Here is a 26223-nt window from a genome sequence, read left to right as displayed (position 1 = left end):
CCACAGGCAGCTCTATCCTCCAATGCTTCATTGCCTCTCTGCCCACCCCAACATCTGCCATTACAAGCAGCTGCTTCATGGTGCCTAAAGGATGGGGTGACCCTGAAGGTAGGGGAACCCTGATGAGTGTGGCTTCTCTGCTACACACACTTCTTGGATAAAGAATCTCAGTTCTACTTGACAAGACTTACATTGTTGGGGTTGACATAAGAAATAGATTCATAATTGTGCATGCTATCATTGATGAGTTTCAGGGAGGCATTCCTATACTTAAGCTGGGCACTGTAACTAAGAGCCATGTCCTGCAAGTAAACCCAGGAAAGTGAGCCTTGGATTTAGTTTATCTGGAGGGTAAATGTTGAAATCAGGAAGCACTTCATCTCTCCATCAAAGTTTTCAGAAGCAACAGTGTAACTGATGTACTCTTGATGACTTTTTGTTTAAGACTCCTGCCCAAAGAAAAGTTCTGTTTGCTATATGTACATAACAGTAGTCCTCACTTAGCGACTGCCTCATTTAACAACCATTCAAAGTTGCAATGGAGTTAAAAAACAGCTTTGCAACCAATCCTCACATTTACGACCATCACAGCATCCTGCGGTCCCAGGATCACCATTTGTGTGCTTCACAACTGGCTTCTGACAAGCAGAGTTAATGGAGAATGTGGAAGTAAAATTGCAAGTTGTGGTCACATGGTGTCTCATTTAATGACCAAATGGGGTCATAAGCCCGTTGTGTGATTTTTCACTTAGCAACTATGCCACATAGCAATTGGTTGTCAGTCCCAATTGTGGTCGCTAAGCAAAGACTACCTGTAATTTGATTTAGCAAAACATTAAAAGCCCCACCAGCAATCTCTGGATTTAATCACCCCCTATTTCCATGACTTTGTCATTGGACCATGTTCATTGCAGTTGATTTTGCAACACTCAAGGGCAATAACTTGCTAGATGGTATTTCAGGTGCTGCCACAAGGGGGAGGGGAACACATTTAGTTTTGCCATAGGGAGCATCCTGGTTAAAGAGGCAGGCAAGAAAGCCATTGTCTTGGTGTTCATAGTGAAATAGATACACAAATCTTAGGTTCTGAACCTAGTTGTTTTCCTCTCCCCTGCCACTTTCCTACTTTTTTGATCAGCAGGTCTTTGGACAAACTTTCTTTTTAATTTTAAATCAAAAGCATGCTGCTGCTTAAAGCTATTTTCTCTCTATTGGAAGCAGAAAAATCCCATTGTATCAGCCCAGAGGTGTGTTCGCACGGTTAAGCACTAGGCCTCCTTGGACAGGTCCACACACTATTTTAAAGCATAACCCATGAGCTACAAGCTACGTTAGCTAAGTTTGGGCACCGTCTGCTGGATTTTGCATGCTGTGTGAATCTGCCACTGACTAGGTTCTCTAAGGTCTCAAACTAGCCACATTTGCTAAGTTAAGGTGCAGTTGGGTAGGAAGAACTACAAGTTGCATTTCAGCTTGCGCAAACCAACTTTGAAGTCTGCCAGAAATTTCTTATAGCTATATCCAAAGTCTGGCAGCGCAATCTTCCTGCACTCACCCCTGTAATCCCCGCAGCAAGGAAGCAATTTTTCCACCTTCTGCTGTCATTTCTCTCCCACGCAAAAGCTGGGCTCTCCTTGTAACCTGAAAGACCAGTCAGCCAACTCTGTTCCTCTTTTATACTAAACTTCTAACAAAAGCAGAGTGCATGTGCCATAAGGAGCAGTCATTAGGATCTGATAGAAATGCAACCCAAAGCCCTTCAAGGCTCACACTAGAGACGATGGCGCTCGCAGTCCAATCCTTCTGGAGGACAACAGGTCAAGGGAGGTTTCTTCAGCGCAACAAGAATTCCTCGGTGCAAGGTTGTTGGCCCTTCCATTTGTGTCAGCCTTCCCAAGTCGACCAGACAGGAAACACGACCGGATGAGCTATTTCTACTTCATTGTAAGGCTACGTTAACAGAATCTTGCAAGTCTGAAATTACAAATCTCCCGCCGTCTCTTTTTGCAGCCTGATAAGTTAAGGAGGGTCCTTTCTGAGTTTCTTTCTCTGCCCATTATGTAGCTGCGGGCTATGTCCTCTTTTATCTGATTGTTCCCTAGGCTGCATCTCTTCCCCCCTCCCCATCTCCCAAGGTCATTCCCACATTCCATTACAATTTGATTTCCAAGGGCATGTTCCAACAGAATCACACATCTGGCCTCTTGCGTCACTCTCACTCTCTGGATGTGCCATTGTTATTACTACAATCTTCCTAATGGGACGGAAGCAGCCTGCCTTTTTTGCTTCGGTAAAGGGGCCGGTAACCGGCAATATGCAAACTGCATTCACACACCACAGCCACAATTTGTCAGCTGACTTTTGATTTAGCAGATTGTGCGGGCCAGGAAATGTGGGCCCAACGTCCTACAGACACAGCTGGTTTTTCTCCAGCAGCTGGCACACTGAGGCTCCTTTACACCTAACATGTCACAAACAGAATTTCAAGGGAGGAAAAAGTGAATCTGAAAGGCTAGTATATCACCTGCCGAAAAGCTGGAGAGGAAGTGACTGGGAGTTTGGGGCAAGAAAAAGGGCAGGCGGATGAACTCAGCTTCAGGAATGGATTTTCTAACTTTGTAGACTTCTAAATGAACGGTATTATTAAACTGGACTAGATGATTTTTGTGAGATGGTGAGGAGGCTGGGAAAGGAATGGAAGAGAGAGCAGAATATAAAGTCAAGAGATGGCAGGAGAATCAATTAAGGGCTTATCTCATAAATGGCAGCTCAGCCTACATGGCAAGAAACCTGGGAAGAAGCATTTGAAATCACTCAAAGAAACTCCACCTGAACGAACTCTCCCCAAATGAGGGTGAGAAAGTCCTCTTACGTTTTTCAAACTTGGCAACTTTAAGACGTGTGGACTTCAATTCCCAGAATTCCCCAGCCAGCCTTGCTGGCTGGGGAATTCTGGGAGCTAAAGTCCACACATCTTAAAGTTGCCAAGTTTGAAGAACACTGCTTTAGGTTGTGTCTCTCACCTAAGCCTACCTGTTGCAAAGTTAAATGGGGAAGGAGCCCAGATGCCATTCTCAGTTCCTTAAGATAGAATTAAAAGGGTCAGATATGAAGTGTCCTTCTTACCAGGAGTTTCTCACAATAGACTGCCCTTTCCCCAAAGAGCTGAACATCACTGAAAAGGTCTCACCTGCCACGTTAGACTCAATCTCTGCAAGTTCAGTTACCATGAAATTAAGCAAGACTACTTGGATTCTGGCTGGGTCACTTGAGTGGTGCTCAGAACTGGGTTGGGACGCTTGCAGAAGATATTGCTGTGAGCACAAGGCTTGCTGACGGAGAACCCCACCCTGGTGCCAAGTTCAGGATTACAAATCTGGCTTTCATGTGGCTTGCTGCCAAAGTGTGCTTTGAGCAAGGAGCTCTATCAGAGCGAGGTTTTATTGGGGGGAGGGTGCTAAAATACTATTTTAGGGGATCACTGCTTCACACAAGTTTCAGAACCACTTGGTTAAGCCAAAGACTGTTAAGATGGCCTCTTAATCTTGTCAGCAAGGGATGTACCTGAACCTCCCTTGGACACCCCTAAAGGAGAGGCCCCAAAAGATTGAGAACCCCTCACTTAGGCCAAGAATAACCTTCTCAAAGTCATCCAATAAGCTCTATGGCTGAGACAATTCTCAACGTGGGGGTCACCTCAGTCTCTGCTCAGTTCTCCTCTCTAGGCTGACTAGAGATAATTATAGAAATGTTCGCATATGGATTTCACATATATTGCCCTGACCCTGCTATTCATAGACCTACACAGGAATCAAATCCTCCCCCCTCCTCAACCCACACCCACCCTTTGGCTTCAAGATTTCACTTAAACCTTGCCCACATGCTATTAAGCGTACCAGTAATTTTCTGAACACTTCCTTTGATGCATTTTGAGAATAGCAGGTCTGGGGCCTGCCAGGTCTCATTTTAGGAATTAAGCATTGAAATCTTCCTGCGTGTATTTACTCCCATTCTTGTGTCCAGACACTTGGGAACAAGAACCTTGCTTCCTCACCTGCTTTCAAATAAAATCAGATAAACTGGCAGGTCAAAAAGGCACGGAAGCATGGACATTTGCTGATTAGGGCTGAACGATGAGGCTTTATAATTTGTTTATAGATACGAGATGAGATATGGGAAGAAGAGATCTTTTGTTGAAATATCAGAGGTGGTGGTAAGTTACTGAAACTGTTTGTACTTGCCTTGATGAAGGGGGAAGTCATTTCTTTCTATATCTTTTTCTTTATTATTTCTTTTTCTCTGGATTTTTTTTCTTTTTAGATTTTTCTTAGTTTGTATTAATGTTTTTATCTTTGTATCTGTAAACCTCAGTAAAAATAGCTATATTTAAAACAAGGCACAGAAGCATGGTGAAAAGAGAAATGTTGAAGCCACATCATACACCTTTTGCAAACTAGAAAGCGACTGCAACTGAACGCATTTATTCAGTGAGCAAAGTATTTTTATTAAACCAGCTGTGCACAGAACACATACATTTCCCAAATAATTCTGATGAGATGGGGGAAAATGCTCAAGGTGTATGTGAACTTCTTTAATTATATATATAAAACAAAGCATTTGGCCTCTGTCTCTGAACGAGTACAGCAGAAAGAAAAGGCATATATTGGCACATCAACTCTAACTCCAAAGGTGTTCAAGCTGATCAGGAATACAAGGCCACATAGCTGCATAACATATGGAATTCCCTGCAAATGATTTGAATAGGGCACAGACAGCTTTATATACAAGGGAGGGAAAACATATAAAATGAGCCTTTGTGTTACTTACAGGGATTTTAAAGAGAGCTCTACTTATCAAGTGGCAAAATAAAGCGTACAGTAGAGGACGTTAGCTCTATTTCACTGAAGCATTCTTTCCCTTCCAAATATTCTTGATTTCAGCATTTCCAGGAAAGACACACCAAATTTGCATAGCTAAATTGGATTTTAATTGCATCCAGTGTCTGAACTGCTGTGCAAGACCTAAAGCTGGATTGAGGGTCTCTCTCACTGTTGGGTTTTGCTCCACAGACTGAGTTGCAACCAGCCCCTATTCCTATTTTTGTCCTTTCCAAAGTCTTTTAGCAAATGGAGCAGAAGACAGAATCAGAAAGAGGACAATCCGACTGGAATTCTGACATTCCCGTAATGCCCCCCAAAAGATTCCCCCCATCCACTACATCAGGATGACTTCTAGAGGAATTATCAGACGCGAAGTCAACCTGACAACCTAGACCAAGGTTCTAAATTCCCTCTCCCATCTGAAATGTAACAAGAGATACAATTTCACCCACCCATTTGTATCTGGCCTCCGAATTTAGGCCAAACGTTCCATTTGGAATACTTCCACCCAACTCTCCAGAAAATTAATTCAATGTTGGTCAGAGACTTGTGGGCCAAGGGCCAGTTTTCATAGCTAGGATGGTCACATCCCACAATGTCATCAAACTGGAAGGAAGGTCCAACTGGTCAAAGAAGGAATTGCAGCTCCCCAGAAAACCAAGGATAGGTCAGGGAAGATCATGTACAGGTAGACCTCACTTAACGGCTGCCCTGTTTAGTGACTGTTTGAAGTTATGACAGCGCTGAAAAAGTAACTTTACAACCAGTCCTCTCATTTACAACCACTGCAGTGTCCCACAGTCATGTGATTTGTTGCTTCACTGCTGGCTTCGAACAAGCAGCGTCAATGGAGAAGCTAGCAGTAAAATCACAAGTCATGGTCATGTGATGTCTCGCTTAATGACCAAATGGGAAGTGACTCATAAGTCCATCACAGTCACATGATGTTTCGCTTTAGCAACTGTGTCGCTTAGCAACAGAGTTTCCGGTCCCAATTGTGGTTGCTAATAAGTGCAATTGTGCCTGAAATAAGATTTGACTCTTACTTTCTCCTCTCAGCACTGGAGACATTTTTCTTGTGGTTCCCAGCCTATAAATTCATTGCTTGCATATTCATTCTATACTGTAGCAAAAACACGGGGCTCTACGTATTGGAAAAGTTTGTACCCAAGCCTTAATTCTACTATAAGAGGAACCAAAGCTTATTATTTTACAAAGTGAGAATTCCCTCTCTGTGGCAATACACCCTCACTTTCACCCAGCCACATAGTTTGCTCACACCAGGAACAAGCAGATAGTAAAACAAGTCTGTTAACACATACTATGATGAGGGCATGAAATTGATTTTTAATTGTAAGCCTCCCCAGTGTTGATGAAACATTATTTTTAATAAGTAAACTTGTAGTCCTAGCTTTCGCTCTCCTGCAGGTAAAACTAAGAAGAGTGATTTTCACTGGGACATGAGAATAAGTTACCAAAACTTTTGATATCTGAGATAGGTTTTTACAAAATGTTGATCCTATATAGACTATGGGGGTGGGGGCAGATTCGGTACTGCCCCTAACAAAATGTAAAAATGGAAGGTTTAACAGCAGCTAAGACATTTGACTGTGAAAATAACTTTAAGTCAACATAAGACACTGAAGAAAGCAAATGCAAATCTATATTAAAAGGGGGGGGGGGAATCACACGCATACCTAAGATCTAAGCACGAGCAGGAATCAGAGCAAACATTTATATATGGTTGATCTCATTGTCCATTATTTTAAAAATCAATCCAAAATATGCAAACATGTCCTATACATAAATTTGCAATCTGCAACTTTTGTGGATTTCCACAACCGTGGCAGAAAATCTTGGCAAAGCGAGTTGGTAGTAAAGATCACAACCAAGGCAACGAAAGGGCAGATGATGGGGCAGAGTAATATATTGCAATGGGAAGCATTATTAAAGTTAGAGAATAAAAAATAATAACCATGCAAGATACAATTTCACTTCCAGAGACTGGAACCACTCAGATCCTGCCTCTCCATTTCTGGCATCTGAAATCATGACAAACAGAACGGTAACTTCTAGCCAAAAATTAAAAAAAAAAAAATTGGAGAGTATCGAAACCAAGATCGCTGGAAAATTGTGCCAGAACAACAAACAACCAAAAAACCCACCCCAAATTTTGCAATCGCAAAATGGACATTTAGAAATTTACCCAGAAAATAAGCAATTGCAAACTGCATCGCTGTGTGTGAGATTTTTTGCATGCTTCTGTACAGCTTGTATAGTCTTTGGCATATAGACTTTGCTTTGGGTCGCATCTAACATTCTTTAAGAGGAAGAAGCATAAATTCACAGCCTTGAAGTGATGCTGATCATTATTCTACATGATGTCTCATCCTCCAGAAGGACTAGAAATTAAACTTTTTAGGATTTTTTTTTCAACCAATGGGGTGCCATTATCGGACATCACCCTTCCTGCAGACTCTTAGGGCTTATCGACAGAATCAACTGCTTTCCTGCACCAGTGTGCACCATTATTTTCAGGCCACACTAGGCATGTGAATGACATTTGAGGAGATCCATTCCAGAAAGCAGACTGCAAGAATAAGCAGAGTAGTCCAGGCCAAAACCTAAACTAAATTCAAGTGTCATTAAAATCAAGCTAATTAAATACAATCCAGATGATTACTGCCCATGCATATCATAATATTCAACAACATTCAGGATTTCAACTTGGTGGCCTCTTTTAGAGCAGTTGCACCAAGGCTATGGGAGGGATGCAGGTGGCTGTGGAACAGCAGGTTTGGGGAACCTGGGGCCCTTAACTACTTAACTCTCAGCATGCTCACATTGGCCATGTTAGCCAGGACTATTGGGTTTGTAGTTGAGAAACGGGGGGGGGGGGGCAGGGAGACCAATTACTGGCACTGTAAGGTTTCTAGCTCTGTAGGATTCTCAAGAGGGACAGATCTTAAGGATTTGGTTGACTGGAGTTCCACATGAACTGACTGCAAAGCCCAGGTATTTATTGCTTTCTGCACAGCAGTCAAAGAGGCAAGATCAGTATGAAGCTGGCTGCTTTAAGTGCAATTCCCCTCTAGGGAATGATCGTAAGCATGCTTACTTGGCAGTCAGCCCCACTGAATTCAGAGGGACTTCCTTCTAAGCAAGCATACATGATACAGGTAACACTTCATACAGAGCAGGACAACTCAACTCCAATCACACACATGGCAGGCTGCCTTCTATCAGCTGAAATACTGCCCACCCAACTATCTATTAACTCTGCTGAGCCTCCAAACCCAAGACAACGAAGTCCTCTTTTTCAATGCAGAGAACAAGTTTTGATACAGCGCAATGGTCCTCTTGCGTGGTGCCACTCTCCATTCTGTCCTCTCATGCTTCGGTGTTGGAGCAAGAACAAAACATAAAACCCAAAAGGGAAACCCATCAATTTTTCACACATCAATTACACAAAGGAAGAGGGGGAGGGAGGAAGATAACAGCCATGAGGATCATCCTGAGGCGAGAGGTTGTTTTCCATACCAAAGGCCTTTTCAAACTCTTCACATCCCTGAAGGAGACGAGGAACTGGTTGCGTTTGGAGAAGCGCTGGAGGAAGGGTTATGTAGGTGAGTTTCCTTGTAGACAAACCAAGCATTGCCAGCCCACAGAATCAGATTGAGGAAACCAACAACCTAGGAGTAAGCAGAAAGTGGGAAAGATGGACTTTTAGACCTAAGCGGCCTGGTTTATTTCAAGGGGGTTGATCAAGCATAAAATTGAAGCAAAGGCCCTGATTCCTGCTTCAGAAAGTGGTGGAAATGTATTGACTACCTTTAAACAATATATTCGACAAACAACATTGTCTAGTTGAGCGTTACCACACATTAGGATTATATTATTCAAACTGTGCTTCTTGGAATTACAACAGATGTTGTGCAGCCATGGTATAAAGCAGTGTTTTTCAAACTTGGCAACTTTAAGATGTGTGGACTTCAACTCCCAGAATTCCCCAGTCCACACATCTTAAAGTTGCCAAGTATGAAAAACACTGGTATAAAGGAACTGGAAGATAGCAGCCATGTTTCTGACACAGACTTGTACAAATTAAGAGAGGAAGGCAAAATGTCACTTTCCTGTATGGAACACTGGAGATCTTTGAGTAGCACAGTGAGCAAAACTCATACTTCTGTAATGACTGCCTATGTATTTCCAGGGTAAGCAAACCATGGCTTGCACAGAGTCCCTGACACACTGCCCTGAGGCATGGACACACACATCTCAATTCCCCAATTCCTCCAACATTTGGGAGCAGATGGCTAAAAATGTGTGGCATGTTTGCCAGCTGTTTCACATCAGGAATTGAAAGTAAGTCATGCCATACCTTGGGATTGGCTCAACCCATCGAAAGTAGCTAGCAATAAAAGTGGAAAGGCTCAAAATATGCCCTCCCTAAAAATAAAATTGGCTCCGCTCATTTGCATGACATTTTGATAGCACTGCCCTCCTGGGTCTCGTATGAACTGTTGGAATCCATGCCAAAGAAAATGTGTCTCCAGTTACAAAAAGTCTTGATGAATGTTGTATGCTTTAGCCTAGGCATTCCATTCTGGTCACCTTCTAGACAAGTTGGCCTACCAGTCACTTACAGACAGCCTCCCACTTTTACCTTAACATTCATGATTTTATAAAATGTACACATCCTGTTTACTCCATTTCTTTTCTAACTTCAAAAGGGCTCCAATCCTTTATTCTTGCTGGGTTCCCCCCCCCCCCCGCCAAGACTTAACAAAATATAAAAACAAAATTAAACCACTGAAATGAACTGCCAGAAAGTGTGATCTGAAAAGGAAGCAAGTCTAAGCAACCATGCTCTTTTGTTATGGAGCACTTTTTGATACACAAAATAATATGCCAAAGTCAGACTCCATCCTGAAATTCCATCTTGGAGAAGAAAATCCACAGGGCATCCCAAAGGGGTGTGTGGAAATACAGAAAATGAGATACTAAATCCTCAGGGAGAAAAATTCATTTGTATGACTGAGGGCTGGGTATAGCTGGACTGAAAGGATCCAGCAATAGCACTTTCATTTTGAACATACAGTATTTCATGCAAAACTCACCCCCCCCCAAACCATAAGGTTGTAAACATTTTAGATCACTAACTTTTCAAAGTTGAGAATCTTTGAACCTAGCTAATTTTCATATTCCTCATCATGCCCTAGGGAGTTGGGTGTGAATTCAAATTTCCAGCAAGCCCAAACAATGCCCCAGTACCAAACACGCCTCAGAGAGGCATGTTCTTAAATAAATACAACTTATTTTGGATGGTTTATCTAGACCAGCCTGGGCAACCTGCAACTCCTGGTGCCTGATGCAGCCTTTGGGCCACTTTCAAAGAACCCTAAACCTTTCAAAGAGTGTCCCTCACACTTTCTGAATTCAGAATTCTGCTCCCTGTTCCCTTCCCACCAGCTGTTGCTTAGAAGAGAGAGGTAGTTATCAGAACGTAAGAGAAAGGGGAAAAACAGGATGTCAGAAACAGTGAGGGGAAAGGTCAAAATAAGACAATGCCCCCACTCATGTTTAGCTCCAATTCTTCCTACTGCCAGCTTCAGCTTCACCTAACTTGCAATTGGTACTAAATTATTAGACTAGAATTCTATCTCCAACAGAGACAGACCAAGAGTCTTTGGCAGCCTCATATCAATGGGAGACCCACCCCACCCCAGCTTGTCCCTGCCCACTGTGTGATCATGGCTACGTACCACAGACACATTCAAGGATCCCATGCTCCTGATCTCATTGAAATGGCAAAACCCAGGCTGTGAAACACAATCTTTAATTTCTGTAACAATGTTGGATCCGGTGGATGCTTTGATATCGACAAGCGCCTTCGCCCAGGCTGACGTGGACACCAGCCACAGGAAAGAAATAATGACTGTAATGATGAAGTCCTGGAGCAGGAGGAAAGACAAGAGGCCTTAGCAGAAATGGCGGGGGGAGAAAACAATCAAGCAGATCAACTCTACCAGAGCAGTCATTCCAGGGAGTAACATTTACCATATCATAACTCTGGGACCCATCAAAAGCTTATTGACTGAGGAATGGGCCCAAACCTTTCAGAATTTAAAATTTAAGAGACGGTGGGCATGCTAGCAACGTCTACCATAGGTCCTCCCTCGCTGATCAGGATGCAATTTGAGCTACAGAAAAGGTGTCACACTCACCACAGCTCCTGAAATCCAGCGGCAAGAGAAAGAGGAAGAAAGATTTACTGTTATAGTTAGATATTTCTCTGAAGGATGTAGTATCTCTTCCTAGCATCAGGGTTAACTGCTCCATTGCATCCAGCAGCCTAGGCATGAAGCTGGGGCGCTCCACACTCACAAAAGGCACAGAGCAGTGACGGCAAACCTATGACACGCGTGTCAAAGGTGACAAGCCACGATGTTTTGGGTGACACGCCAGCATTCACCAACACCGGACAACAATTCTCCCTGTCTGAGTTACCAAACAAACTGAGTTTGTTTTACTCGTATTTCATTTTTGCAATTCTTTGATGTTTCTTTATATAACGCATAGCACCACACATGACTGGAATGTCTTTTTTTTAAATAAATGAACATGTAAAGAATCGTTTCTCCTTTGTTCGGTGGGGAGGGGTGACACGTCAGCAGAGTCAAGTTAGGCATTTTCCGAATTTTTGACACGCCGAGCCCAAAAGGTTCGCCATCACTGGCATAGAGCAATGTACAGAGCTGAGATGAAAACTACATTGTAAAAGTTCACCAGCGCTGTAAGTGAATCTTGGGGCTTTAAAAAACCTTTCTTGCTATTATTCAAAATCAGGGTTTTATCTACAATATTTATCTTCTAAGAGAGGGAAATACAATAGTGCTGAGGAAATACCATTAGAATAAGGCTTTTAAAACTTACTTTTAAAAACAGGTTTTTTTAAAAAAAAGACATGAGATTCAGTGTGGGTGAGTGGATGATGAAACCAAGGGATGATAAATCCTTGCTCTGCTCAAGATTAATACAGCAGCCTCAATGAAATCATTATACATTCGCTTTAGTTACCCCACCTTTCCAGCAATAAAAGGTAGATGCCTTCTTCGCTTTGGAAAAGCTTGTTAACAAAAAGAATCTATTAAAAAAAATAGCTGGGAATCAATGTTGTTGCATTAATCCTTCCATCTGGACAGAGGAAAAGTCCAGCCCTTACAACATTAAAAAATTGGAACAGAATACAGTGGTACCTCTAGTTACGAACTTAATCCGTTCCGTGACTCTGGTTGCAACTCAAGTTGGTCTCAAGTCGAGGTAAAGTTTCCTATAAGGTTCAATGTAAATATGGCTAATTCGCCCTCCGAATTTGGTCACACCACGAGGTAAATTTCCCCCATAAGGTTCAATGTAAATACGGCTAAACAGTTCTGAAACATATGCATTTTATTTTTAAACCTCAAAAACCTTCCAAATGCCACAAAAACCTTCCAAACGCCACAAAACACACCACAAGCCTCACCGAAAGTCTCCTTGCTACCACGATCTCGCCCACAGGAAGCCGCGACCGCGTGGCAGCAGGGAAAATGGCTGCGGATCCGGTTCGTAAGTAGAGGCGGAGTTTGCAAGTAGAGGTAAATTTTGGGGGCCGGAGCTGGTCGTATCTTGAAAAATTTGCAAGGAGGGGCGTTTGTAACCAGAGGTACCACTGTATTCTTATTTTGCTACATTTGGCCTGCCTCTTTTTTTTTACTTCCAAGTATTTTTTTGAGATTCTTTTCTTTTTGCCCAAGCTCTCATTCTGTGTTTGATTGTGAATCTGAAGGCGGAGGTAAACTCTATTTACTGATTAGTAAGCTGCAGTGGAGCCTTTTCAGCTAAGGTGCAGGATATACACTCAATAAATAAATGTTACAGATAAATGGCATTCATAGCTGTTTTCCATGCACGAAACATGCATACCTTCCCCCGGTGCTAAAGATTACAGGAAAGTGATGTTAACTTACAATCATGGGGAGTTTTCCAGTACCTCGATACAAGTGCATGTAACCCAGGTAAAGTATTAAGGCTGCGATGGTGTACAGGAACACAAGAACCGCAAAAGCGACAAAGAACTGTGCAGAGGAGGAGAAATCTCCCACCAAGTAGACTGCCGACGGCCAAGTATTGTTGCAGTTCAATCCAGGATCCAGAGGTCCGAGTGCAACACCGTTCAACCTGATGACAAAAAGCAAAAGGTGACGCTGACTTGCTTTCACCCATGTCCGTCTGTACAGTGTGCAGGCGGGCGCGCATGGGGGCGATGAAGGTCATGATGTAAATACTGCAATTTACACACTCACATCAGATGTCCGGAAATGAGGATACAAGGGCAGGATTGGCAAAGTGATGTCATCCTGGGCATGTCATCACTTCAACCTAATTGTGGTTTGCTGCGAACGCCCATGTTTTCAACCCGAATACATTCCCACCAAGAGGGAAACCACAGAATTAACCACCAGGGCCTCAATTTGGGTTTTTTTTAATTGATTTTGTGTATGATGGTTTTGGTTTGCTGCCGAGTTTCATTGGTTAGATGGGCAGCCGTATACATTTGGCAAACAAATCAACAGACAAGAATGAGTCTACTTTTGTGGATTAGCCTCACCGAACTTTATATCCTTGAGTTGCCTAGGACCCATGATTCCCAGCAAATATGGCCACCACTGGTCTTTATTTAAAATAAAAGACAACATGCTTTTAAAGACGTTTCTGTGTCTCCAACAGCTTTTGCTGATCCAATTTCCTTTAAGAGTTTTCAGATCAGGTGTATTTCTATACAGTAGATTTTATATTTAAATCTGAGAATACCTGAGCAGGATACAGGTAGTCCTCGGGTTACAACGGCAATTGCGACCAGGATTGCCGTCCTTAGCGATGCAGTTGTAAAGCATCACATCATGTGACTGCATTGCATAGCAATGACAATCCCGGCAGTCCCAGTTGCCATCATAACCCCAAGATGCGTGGGTCGTTAAGCAGGAAGCGGCAGGAGTCCTAGGTAATGAGTGTGGGTATGCTGTGGGGGAGAGGCCCTGCCCAGGCCATGTGCAAGTTGGGGGAGGCCAGGGGAATGGATGGCGCTGCGGCATCACACAAGCACAGGGAGGCCAAGCAGACTTACCAGAGTGACTTGTGACCTTCCATGCTGGCCTCCCCATTGACATGGCTTGTGGGAAGATGGCAGGAAAGGGCGCTAATGGTGATCGCGTGACCACAGGCTGCTGTAACCATTGTAAGTGTGAGCTGGTTGCCAAGCGCCCAAATCATGATCAAGGGATTGCGGCGGTGATGCGACAGCCAGAACTTTGAGGACCGTTCATAAGTACCACTCATTCAGCATCTGTAATGGTACGTGGGGAAGACCTTGGGAGACAGGGGGAAGAGATGCTGCCTAGGGAATGGTCAGATAAGCAGCAGCATAGCCCGCAGCTGCATAGTGGGCAGGGCAAGAGGCTCAGAAGGGACCCTTCCAAAGTTCTCAGGCTGTAAAGGAGATGGCGGGAGAACTGTACTTTCAAACTTGCAAGATTCTGTTAATGTAGCTTTACAATAAAGTAGAATTAGTTGATCTGGTTGTGTCTTCTGTCTGGTCTACCTGGGAAGGCTGACAGCACCATCGTAACTTTGAATGGTCACTGAATGAGTGGTCAGTAAGTGAGAACTCCCTGTATACTATTCAGCCATTTTGGAACAGAAAGACTAGAACCAATTTTTCCAATACCAGATATCTTCCATAGAACCATCCATGAGCAAAAGCCTTGCTAAGTCTTTGAAAATGGATAAAAGTTATATTCCCATTCTTATTTTTTGGCTGTTCTCTCTGCAACTGAATGAGAATTATTTCCAAGCATTCAGCTACCACAGGATATTGTAACCACATGTGTGTTTTGATTATTGTAACCTCTCCAAAAAAAAACAACAACAACAACCTGATCACTTATTTGATTCAGATCCCATCTTTCCGCATGGAACTCAAGATGGCATTCATAACCATCCTCCAATTTTTCCCCAATAGCAACCATGCAAGGTAGGTTGTGTAAAACATCGGCTCTATTTCAGTGCTGTTACCTTTACAGTAACTTTTCTTGACCACAAACAGATACACCCAGGAATAACCACGTGGACAGAAAAATACAGAAACCAACAGGGACATGGTCTCACCTGAAAGGGTAGGAGAAATCACCATTAAGTGTTAAATTTTTGCCAGTGCGACAAGTGAGATTTATAGATGTTTTCCCACTGTATCCACCACAGGTAGCGAAAGCAAAAATGGAGAATACCTAAGAGAAATCGAGGCAAAAAAAAAAAAAAGTTACATGTCAATACTGTTTTTCAGAGAGATGGGCAAACGTAGTATGGGTCTTCATAAGCACAATCCATAATTCTTGCTGCTCTTCAGAATGTTGGAGATCTCTTGCACTTAAGAACTTCCAGAGAAAAGAGAGTGGGTTCATGCCTTCCACGGTTTGGCAAATTAAGCCAAAATTGACGAGGTTTGCACATGGTAAGCCATAAGCTCCAACGGCTGGATTCACCCCATAATTTATGCCCCAAGCAAATTATATTAAAGTTTAACACAAGGCATTAACATTTGCAGCAAGACCAGGGAGCTCAAACGGTGGAAAATGTTATCAAACCCCTTATCAATTCCAATATAATTGTGTGACGTGGATGGAGTTCCCAGACTGGAATCTCAGCCATTGCAAAACGAGACCTGCCTTACAGTCCAATTTATCTTCTAAGTGTCCCTGGGCTCTTAAAGTCAGTCAAAACTATATTCCAGTTTAGGGAGTCAAAACTACATGCCAGTTTAGGAAGGCCAAGCTACTCAGATTGACTGCAAAGTATGTGGTATCTTCCATTATAAAGAGTAATGCCCAAAGAATGGTCTCCTGTTGACTAAGGTTGTACAAATCCAAAGAGGTCTTTGAAACCAGGTGGAGCCCAAGCCGTAGAGTTGGAATTGGAAGCAATTCTTGGGTTACCGGAGTCGAAGTCAGAAAAAACGTACCGACTCCGACTCCTAATAAATTTAAATTGTATATGATATAAATAATAGGATATGTTAAAACTTCCTATTTCATAGAGAATAATTTGATTAACCTATTTTTTTCAGGATATATTTTAATTTTAATGCCTTGTATGTTGCATGCTTGCAGTCGATATACGAAATATATAATTACTGTATTTATAATTTATTTCCTAAATCGATATATAATTAAAGGAGTCGGAGTCAGAGTCAGAGGTATCATGAATAAAGGAGCCAGAGTCAAAGGTTTTATGTGCCGACTCCACAGCCCTGTTTGAAACACATTTCAAAGCAACTCTCTTCAAATTGTTAAAGCAGCCGTGTCTTCCTCTAGGCAACCTGGTGAGCTTGGAATAAAACACAGCTGCTTTAATGACTCAAAAAGAGAAGCTTCATGCACTTTTCCTTGTGTTCCAAATACCATTTTTTAAACATTCCCATGGCCCCACCGCCTAGTTTAAAGCAGGTTATTTTCATTTTAAATTTGTGAGATGAGATCCAGAAATTCTTGAAATGCACATTTCATTTCTTACACAGACTCTCTGCAGGAAGCCTCCGTTACTATTTCAACATCTTAGCCTGCCCTTCACTCAGAAGCGATCGTACTTAAAGCCAGGAACACGTTGTGCAACGTTTTACAACTTCTTCCAGTTATTTCTTAGCACAAAATCTTCCCTCCCCAAAAGGTTGTAGTTTGAAATTTAAATTGTTAAGGACAACCACAGAACAATGGAAGGCTGAATGAGTGAGTCAATGGAAGGGTTTTGTTACTGCTTCTGCCCAGGAGCATCTCATGGCCTTATATCTCACTCAATATTCCCTGAAGATTAAAGGGAAAAGGTAAGAGAGGAATTCCTCCGTGGCTCTGTTGATTTCCTTGGGCTGTTATGAGCTTCCTGCCACCAGCACAAGCTTACACAATTATTACCCAATGTTAATAGAAGTGTGGAAACTGAACCCAACCAATCATACTGTGGGCTACAAACCTAGTGGAAGAACAAAAGGCCAATTTGGATGATCACATGTCGGCCTAACAAACCAAGAAATCTCTGCGCACAGAGACCCAGGATCCCAGGGAAGCTGTTTTGTGAAGGACTCTGAAATACCATTTGGGAGACTTTGAAATGTAGAGTTCCAATCTAAGAACCCTAATAAATAAACTAACATCTCCTGGTTTCATTCTTTCCAAAATCTTTCTCTTGGGAGCCACAGGCTTCAGGGTACAGGAGAAAATCCAGAACCAACTTGCATCACCCCTGCACGTGCCCCAGAGCTGTGTTAAAAACCGGTTTTGGCATCCAATCAAAGACAATGGCATGAATTGTTTTATGTTGCTATTGTCATTCATTTCATTTTTATATTATTCTCCACCCTGGAGTCATCCAACGTAGCATATAGAAAGAAAACCATCCTTCTATAAATTAGTAAAAGAAACAAAGTGATCTATCCTAAAAAAAAAAAAAGTGCAAGAATTAAAAAAAAACCAAGTTCATTTTAGAACAGGTCAAAAGGCAGCCTGGTCCTAGAGACACTGGATGTATAACTTGGGTGAATAGACCCGTCTTTAGCTCCTGTTTAAAAGAAGACAGTATATTTGAAGAGGATGACTGATGCTCCTTTATTCCCTTCTGTTCCCCGCTGGGTTTATTTTCTTTGCCATCGTGGTTTTTCTGTCTTGTGCTGTTTTTGTGTTTTTCGTATTGTTCTTTGTTTTTCAATGTGTTTTAACCATTGTATTCCGTCCAGAATCGCTGGGAGTCGGATGGCACATACATTTAAGACATTATTATTATTGACCCATAGTTTGCTGGAACAAATCACAATACCTTGGGTTGTACATAACACTGTCATAAGCGATGGTTACAAATCACAATAGCTGGGTTCAAAGAACCTGCTAATGTTGCGCTGTAGATTTATGCAATGCGTGAGCCCATGTTTTTATAGCTGAAAATTTAAAGGAGAACAGGAATAGCTGCACCCATTTCCATTCCTCCGTTCGGTATGCTTGGAATCTCACAGGAAATCCTGTAGATGTCAACTTTTGTTTTATTTTTAAAAAACCTGAAGAATTTGGTTGTTTACCTTTGGACTGTTCACAGGGGGTGCACAGACCATGGTGGACATTCCTGCCAAATTTGTAGATGGTATCAAACTATTCAGGGTGAAGAAGGGTGATTGTGAAGAGCTCCAGGGGGTCAACCAAATGGCAAATTCAGTTTAATTGAAGTGTAAAGTGATGCACGTTTGGGTGAGAACAAGTGATTGTGGGTCTGAATTGTCTATAACTAGCCAGGAAAATGATCTTGGGGTGACAGTGGACAGTTCAGTTAAAACATCAGCTCAATGCAGTGGTTGTGAAAAAAGCAAATTCCATGCTAGAAACCATTAGGGAGGGATTAATAATAAAAATGCCAAGAGAATGCTTTTACATTGTGGGATGTGCCCACAAATCTCTGGTGCATACCTAATCTGGAATACTCAGAATAGTTCTCTTTGCCAAATCTACAAAAAGGATAAAATACAGCTGGAAAAAGTACATCAGAGAGCAACCAAAATGATGCAAGACTTGAACACTTTCCTCATGAGAAAAGGTTAAAACATTTGTGACATTTTCAATCCAAGTTGAGAGCTGCAGGCTTCCAAATATCCGTTACCAAGGAAAGAATAACAAGAGAGGGATTTGTTTCCATCTCCCACTTGCCAGCAGCCAGAGGCATCTGGTTGGTCAATGTGAGAAACCCAATGCTTGGCTGGAGGCCTCAGCCTCTTCCAGCAGAATTACTCTTACATTATGTTCTTCCAATCATCTTATCCAACATACCCTGGTGAGGTGTCCTCATCTCAGAAGCACCAAGTTCCTCACATTCCTTCTCCCAGGCATTTCTACTGAAGCAACTACAGTGGGGCAAAAAAGTATTTAGTCAGCCACCAATTGTGCAAGTTCTCCCACTTAAAAAGATGAGAGAGGCCTGTAATTTTCATCATAGGTATACCTCAACTATGAGAGACAAAATGGGGGAAAAAATCCAGAAAAACACATTGTCTGATTTTTAAAGAAGTTATTTGCAAATCATGGTGGAAAATAAGTATTTGGTCAATATCAAAAGTTCATCTCAATACTTTGTTATATATCCTTTGTTGGCAATGACAGAGGTCAAACGTTTTCTGTAAGTCTTCACAAGGTTTTCACACACTGTTGCTGGTATTTTGGCTCATTCCTCCATGCAGATCTCCTCTAGAGCAGTGATGTTTTGGGGCTGTTGCTGGGCAACACAGACTTTCAACTCCCTCCAAAGGTTTTCCATGGGGTTGAGATCTGGAGACTGGCTAGGCCACTCCAGGACCTTGAAATGCTTCTTACGAAGCCACTCCTTCATTGCCCATTCATCAGTGTCATGCTGAAAGACCCAGCCAAGTTTCATCTTCAATGCCCTTGCTGATGGAAGGAGGTGTTCACTCAAAATCTCACGATACATGGCCCCATTCATTCTTTCCTTTACACGGATCAGTCGTCCTGGTCCCTTTGCAGACAAACAGCCCCAAAGCATGATGTTTCCACCCCCATGCTTCACAGTAGGTATGGTGTTCTTTGGATGCAACTCAGCATTCTCTCTCCTCCAAACACGACGAGTTGAGTTTAGACCAAAACGTTCTACTTTGGTTTCATCTGACCATATGACATTCTCCCAATCCTCTTCTGGATCATCCAAATGCTCTCTAGCAAACTTCAGACGGGCCCGGACATGTACTGGCTTAAGCAGGGGGACACGTCTGGCACTGCAGGATTTGAGTCCCTGGCAGCATAGTGTGTTACTGATGGTAGCCGTTGTTACTTTGGTCCCAGCTCTCTGGAGGTCATTCACTAGGTCCCCCCATGTGGTTCTGGGATTTTTGCTCACTGTTCTTGTGATCATTTTGACTCCACGGGGTGAGATCTTGCATGGAGCCCCAGATCGAAGGAGATTATCAGTGGTCTTGTATGTCTTCCATTTTCTAATTATTGCTCCCACAGTTGATTTCTTCACACCAAGCTGCTTGCCTATTGCAGATTCAGTCTTCCCAGCCTGGTGCAGGTCTACAATTTTGTCTCTGGTGTCCTTCGACAGCTCTTTGGTCTTGGCCATAGCGGAGTTTGGAGTGTGACTGTTTGAGGTTGTGGACAGGTGTCTTTTATACTGATAACAAGGTCAAACAGGTGCCATTACTACAGGTAACAAGTGGAGGACAGAGGAGCCTCTTAAAGAAGTAGTTACAGGTCTGTGAGAGCCAGACATCTTGCTTGTTTGTAGGTGACCAAATACTTATTTTCCACCATGATTTGCAAATAACTTCTTTAAAAATCAGACAATGTGATTTTCTGGATTTTTTTTCTCATTTTGTCTCTCATAGTTGAGGTATACCTATGATGGAAATTACAGGCCTCTCTCATCTTTTTAAGTGGGAGAACTTGCACAATTGGTGGCTGACTAAATACTTTTTTGCCCCACTGTACTTGGAGCTTGCTGCTCAAACGTCCAAGTCGAGAAATAGGAACTCCAATCAAAGCTGGCAATTAGATTTCAAATTCCTTGGCCCCAGGAACCAGTTTCCAAACATCAGTCTAAAAAGGCAGATTTGCTTCTCTGTTTCACCATACTTAGCAGCGAGGGTGGGAAAACACTTTTTGCTGCCTAAGTCAGCAGGCTAAGCTAAAAGTCAAAAGCCAGGCTGAGGATACACATAGCTTAGTAGGGCCCCCACCAAGATGGGGTAAAACTGTGGACCAACATGATGGAAGCGGCTTCAGATGAGAACCTCAAACATTTGGTTTTAACGCAGTGATGGCGAACTTATGACACGCATGTCAAAGGTGACATGCCTCGATGTTTTGGGTGACACGAGCACTGACCAACACCCGACAACCACTATTCTCCCTGTCTGAGCTACCAAAGAAACAGAATTTGTTTTACCTGTATTTCATCTTTGTAACTATTTGACATTTCTTTATATAATATATAGCACCATACAGGATTAGACTGTATTTTTTTTAAATAAATGAATATGTGAAGAATTGTTTCTCGTGTGTGTGTGTGTGTGTGTGAGAGAGAGAGAGAGAGAGAGAGAGAGACATGCCAGCAGAGTCAAGTTAGGCATTTTCTGAATTTTTGACATGCTGAGTGCAAAAAGTTCGTCATCACTGTTTTCATGTCATAAATGGGACCTTTTGGGAGGCAAACATCAATAGGGCTGGAATATTTGTTCAAAATGTTTAAGAATGACCAGCTAATTACAAAGGGGTCACCAATTCGGCAGCTTATATTATCTGATTATTTGATTAATAAATAAAAATAAATAAAAATATTTGCTTGAGAAAAAAGGAACGCCGCTTCCAAAAATACAACAGGGTCCATATTATGTTTAGAAATTTGTGCTTTCTTTAAGGAGCTCGAGAAGGCTTAACTGGCTCCCCCCCACTATTATTTAGCCTCAAAAACAGGCTACAAGGGAAGATAAGAAGGTGATGCAATGGTTTGGATGCAGTCATGTTTAATCCCATTGAAAATAATCATGATTCACATTTCAGAAGAAGGAAAGCATGTCTGGATTTAATAAGAAGTAATCTGAAACGGCCCACTTAAAATCACAGACTTGAAAGATACAATCAAGCCTTGATCTTTTTCAAATAGTTTAACTCAGTGTAAAACTCACACTAGCTGGGAATTCTGGGAGCTGAAATCCACGTTGCCAAGGTTGAAAAACACTGGCTTAACTCAACCTGGTGCCCTGCAGGTGTTTTTGATTACATTTCCTCATATCTGTGATTGGCGGTCACCCTGGTGGGTTACAATCCAGGTGTGTCTCTCTCACTGCAGCCCAAAATTACCTCTAAACGTTGGTGCCAGATGGTAACCTCGCACGTGACAGCACAAATACACGACAAGAGTCAGAAACAACACGAGCGCCTTGATGAAAAATCACCTTAAATGCGTTTTTCTCTGATACCATCAACTATTGATACAATTTAGCATTTCAAGAGTAGACCTCAAGCGTGAAAAAGGTTGTGCTTCACTCCTGGAGCCCCAAACAGCTGCAGGGCACCGCCCGTGTCTAATCAGCACACCATGCTAGTGAAACAATACAGGACAAGCACAGCCCAACCAAGCTTCCTGCTATGGAGTGACTCCTTTTACGCACATGAGACTTCATGATGAACACAATCTCATGAAGATCAGAATAAGAGCACTATCAAACCACTTTGTCTTCCATTTCCTGTTCAGTGTTTTTTAATTTCCCCCCCATACTGTTAACAAAGCTAACCCACTGCAAATCAGCCCTTGTTAAATCAGCATCATGATTTAGAGCGTATCACAGTTTACTTTCTAAATCAGTGTTTCTCAACCTTGGCCACTCTAAGATGTGTGGACTTCAACTCCCAGAATGCTGGCTGGGGAATTCTGGGAGTTGAAGTCCACACATCTTAGAGTGGCCAAGGTTGAGAAACTGCTCTAAATTAAACAATGTTTTTGTCTAAAAATTTGTCTAAAAAGACCTTCCCCTACCCAGATGCAAACCCTGAGTAGGAAACATCTCCCACTGCTTCTTCCCATTAGGTCACTCCCATTTCCACACAGTTAATTTACGATCTACCTCTCTACCTTTTCTAACCATGTGCCCTCCAATTTATTGAAAAAGACCAGCCCCATCATGACTTGGCCATGGGAAGGCAGGAAAGGCCCCCATCATCCAGGCTGGACTTCAGCTCTGATTACTCTCAGCCAGTTGAGAGAGTTGGCACCCTCCAAAAGGGTTAGACTGCAATTCCCATTAGCCCCAGCCAGTTTAGTCCACATCATTAGCCACACTAGATGGGGCTGAAAGGGACCTGGATTCACATCATGGAGGACCAGGCTCAACATAAATCTAGGATCTCAGGAGGGTAGCCATGCTCCTCTGAGATAGTACTTATGAATTACTGCAATCCCTACCCTACTCCGTTTGAAAGGCTTATGGAATTAATATAATGTTAAAATCCCATCAAAGCAAGGATCAACAATCTGATCCTTTAGTATTTGGGTGTATCATGATGTTACTCATACCCAAATGCCTTTCTGAAGAGCCTTACTTGTATAGCTCTCCAAAGGCGCTGTAAGAACATGTTAAGTTTTGTTGCACCTGTTTGATGTTTATACAGGGAAGCATTGGGACGTGCTACCCCATCTACTTTTCCGGAAGATTGTAGGGAGAACTGATTATCTGAGTGTTCTTTCTGCTAAACAGTTTAACTAAGATGAACATACAGCATAATGTTAAAGACTCTGATGGTGTCAACTGTACTCTGGGAGAGTCTGTGTTTAAGATGCCCCCCATTCTCAAAGAAATGAACCTTGGGGATGCCCTTTATATTCAAATCCTTCCTTTCCCAGAATCCAAACACTGAAAATAGTTTTAAAAAATCACCAAACTGGTCATCCTGCCCCACAAACCATCTATATACCTAAACCAGTGTTTTTCAAACTTAGCCACTTGAAGATGCCTGGACTTCAACTCCCAGAATTCCCCAGCCAGCATGGCTGGCTGGAGAATTCTGGGAGTTGAAGTCCAGGCATCTTCAAGTGGCTAAGTTTGAAAAACACTGATGGAAATTGTTGTGCCCAGTCAAATAACCAGCCGCCACTCCATAAGTCTTTTATTAATAAATCAGAGTACAGGAATTACCAACAAGTGCTAGTATTCCCTTGCAAGGGACGCCATCTGGAAGCAATACAAAGGTGCCATTTTGCTCCTTTCCCTAAGAATAAACTTACACAACCGAAGTCCACTGACTTCTCTTCTGGGAAAGCTCCCACAGCCCCTGGATCTGACCCCACACGGTAACGTCCCCTTGCAAAAACTCCTCCCCAAAGATCCCATTTCCCAGACCGTTTAGGATTCCTGCAGCACGGAACGGGCCTTTTGGATCTGGTGTTCCTGGAGAAGAGGCCAGTCGTGGGGCAGAGGGGGGGAAGCAAAATCCAGGCAGCCTTTTTGGCGGATTTGGAGAGCGACCCTTTGCCATCGCGGGACTGCTCGCCGCAGATTCCCTGCCTGAAGCACGTGGCTCGCGGGCGACCAGAGCAGAACTATGCAAGGGGGGGGGAGGAAAAACGCCCAAAAATAGACCTCCGGAGGATCAGGGTGTGGGAAAGCCACACGTTTCCTAGAAGGAATCGAAGCATTCAACTTTGCAGGCCGGAGGCCACGCCTGTGTTTATAAATCGGGCGGGGGGGGGGGGGAACAACAGGAAAGGAAGGGGTGGGAGCCAGGAAAAAATGTAGGCAACGGGGCTCAACTGTGCAAGCAGGGCGGGCAGGGGGGAAGCTGGCCCGATCCTATTCGGGACGAGGGGGAGCGGGATGCCACCCCGAAAGCACCCCCGATCCCCCCCCGGGCCCGGTGGGAAATCGCAGAGCCTGGATTGCACGCTCCGGTGCCCTCCTCTGCTTTCGTTTTTCTTCCGTCCCTCCGGGCGGAGGCAGCGGGCCCTGGGCGGCTCGTGCTGCGCGGCATCCTGCGGAGGCCCCGCCAACCCGGCTGCGCTGCCTCCCGGCCGCCGCCTCCCGCCGCGACCGCTCACTCACCCACTGCAGGACTTTGATGAAGCCCAGCGGCTCCTTGGCGGGCCCCAGATCCAAACTAAAGCCGGACATTTTCTGCGGGGAGCGAGCGAAGCGCAAGGGAGGCGTCACTTTCGGTCTCTCGCTCCGGGAGGGACGGCGGGGCGGGGCGGGGGGAAGGGGCGGTTACGGCCGAAGGGGCCGCCAGCCTCCTACCCGATTCACTCGCTCCGGGCTGGCACGACCCCGTGGCCGCTGGCGCCCCGCCCCGCGGCGAGAGCGGCCACTGCAAGGCGTCGCCCCGCCGCTGGCGACAGTCGCCCGTGGAAGTGCGGGCGGAGCGCGAGGGCGCGGCCGGCAGCCTCCACCGGGCCCGGCCTTGGGCGCTCCGCGGCGCCCCCCCCCTCTGGCGGCGGCGGCGGCGGCCTCCGCCTCCTCCTCGAGGGCCCGCTGCGTTTTCGGGGGGCTCCTCTCGGCCCTCTTTTGGTGCGTCGGCCCTCCAAGCCGCTGAGGGGTAAACCATCCTCTCCTTGCTTCAGCGGGAGGTGATCCTTCCCATTGGCTAAGCTAACGTTTGTCTAACTGCGGTTTAATCAAAGCATGGCTTAATCGCCTTACCGACTTCACCACACCAAGCAGCCCCAACTAGTTGGATGTGTAGGATCTACCGAACTACCAACAGCTGACCACATTTCAGCTCGGGCAGTGTTTTCTCAAGCTCAGCAACTTTAACCTGAGTGGGTTTCCACTCCCAGAATTCCCCAGCCAGTATGCTGCCTGGGGAATTCTGGGAGTTGAAGGCCACACTTCTTAAAGTTGCTGAGGCTGAGAAAAATTGGCCTAAGACAAGCCCAAGTCCGGCGATGTGTTTATGTTCCAGGCTGTCCTGCGTGTCCAAAAACAGGTCAACCACACAAGCCGTGTTTCTGTCCACCATGGCTGGGAGCTCCTGAAAGCACAGCCTGTATGGCAATATGTTGCCACCTAAGTGATTCCTGTTAAATGCAGAATTGCAAAACATGAGTCATAGGGCCAGCTGAAGAGCTTCCTTTTCTTTCCTCCCTCCTCTACCACTAATCCTTATTCAAGCAGCGATGCTCCTAAGCCCAAATGTCTCAATCCCGGGAAGATTACAGCCACTTCTTAAAGCACATGGAATCGAAGCTCCTTCATAGATGGGGCTCTGCAGTGAGGTGGTGGCTGCTTAATGCAAATCGCCATATGGTATTCCTTGTGAAGAGTTGCAAGTAGAAGGGAGGGACTTCAAGACCATCTAGTCCAGCCCCCTGCCGAATGTGGGAATTCAGTCCCTCGAAGCTCATCCGTCCCCAGCCAACATCCTTCTTCTATTTTTCTTAAACTAATGATGATAGGAAGTGTTCTGACTATGCCTTTGTCTGGGGGGGGGGGGGAGAGCTCCTCCTGGACTATATTCTCTCAGCCCTGCCCATCTCACAGGTTGTTGTCATGGGGAAAAATAGGAGGCAGGAGTATTAGGTATGTTTGCCCGCTTGAGTTATATATTAAACAAAAAAGTGGGATAAAAATATAATAGGAGGAGGAGGAGGAGGAGGAGAAGCAGAAGAAGAGGAAGCAGAAGAGGAAGCAGAAGCAGCAGCAGCCTCTTTCATACTAGCATCTCTAATAGAGGCTGCCCATGGCCCATTTGCTTGTTTTTTAAAAATAATAATA

General features: G+C 43.9%; 1 protein-coding gene across 1 annotated transcript; it reads right to left on the bottom strand.

Moving 5' to 3' along the window:
* Positions 1–4479: 4479 nt before the first annotated feature.
* On the bottom strand, positions 4480–24900 carry LOC103059423 (synaptophysin-like protein 1). Its single transcript, XM_088140023.1, has 5 exons — positions 24556–24900; positions 15090–15208; positions 12893–13103; positions 10646–10834; positions 4480–8572 (listed from the first exon to the last, which is right to left on the bottom strand). Exons 1-5 carry the CDS (start codon positions 24622–24624, stop codon positions 8441–8443), a joined length of 720 nt encoding a protein of 239 aa, XP_087996149.1. The 5' UTR covers positions 24625–24900; the 3' UTR covers positions 4480–8440.
* Positions 24901–26223: the final 1323 nt, after the last annotated feature.

Source organism: Python bivittatus, unplaced genomic scaffold, assembly GCF_059951505.1.
Source record: "Python bivittatus isolate LINGU-HERP-01145 unplaced genomic scaffold, Pbiv_v1 ctg000310_np1212, whole genome shotgun sequence".
Lineage (NCBI taxonomy): Eukaryota > Metazoa > Chordata > Lepidosauria > Squamata > Pythonidae > Python > Python bivittatus.
Note: the sequence above shows the minus strand (reverse complement) of the source record. Positions and strands in the feature narration are given on the sequence as shown.

Coding starts and splice junctions, on each gene's coding strand:
- LOC103059423 (XM_088140023.1), bottom strand. CDS start 24,624: ATGTCCGGCTTTAGTTTGGATCTGGGGCCCGCCAAGGAGCCGCTGGGC. Junction 15,209..24,555: donor TCATCAAAGTCCTGCAGTGG/GTGAGTGAGCGG, acceptor GATTTCTCTTAG/GTATTCTCCATTTTTGCTTT. Junction 13,104..15,089: donor GATTTCTCCTACCCTTTCAG/GTGAGACCATGT, acceptor TTTTGTCATCAG/GTTGAACGGTGTTGCACTCG.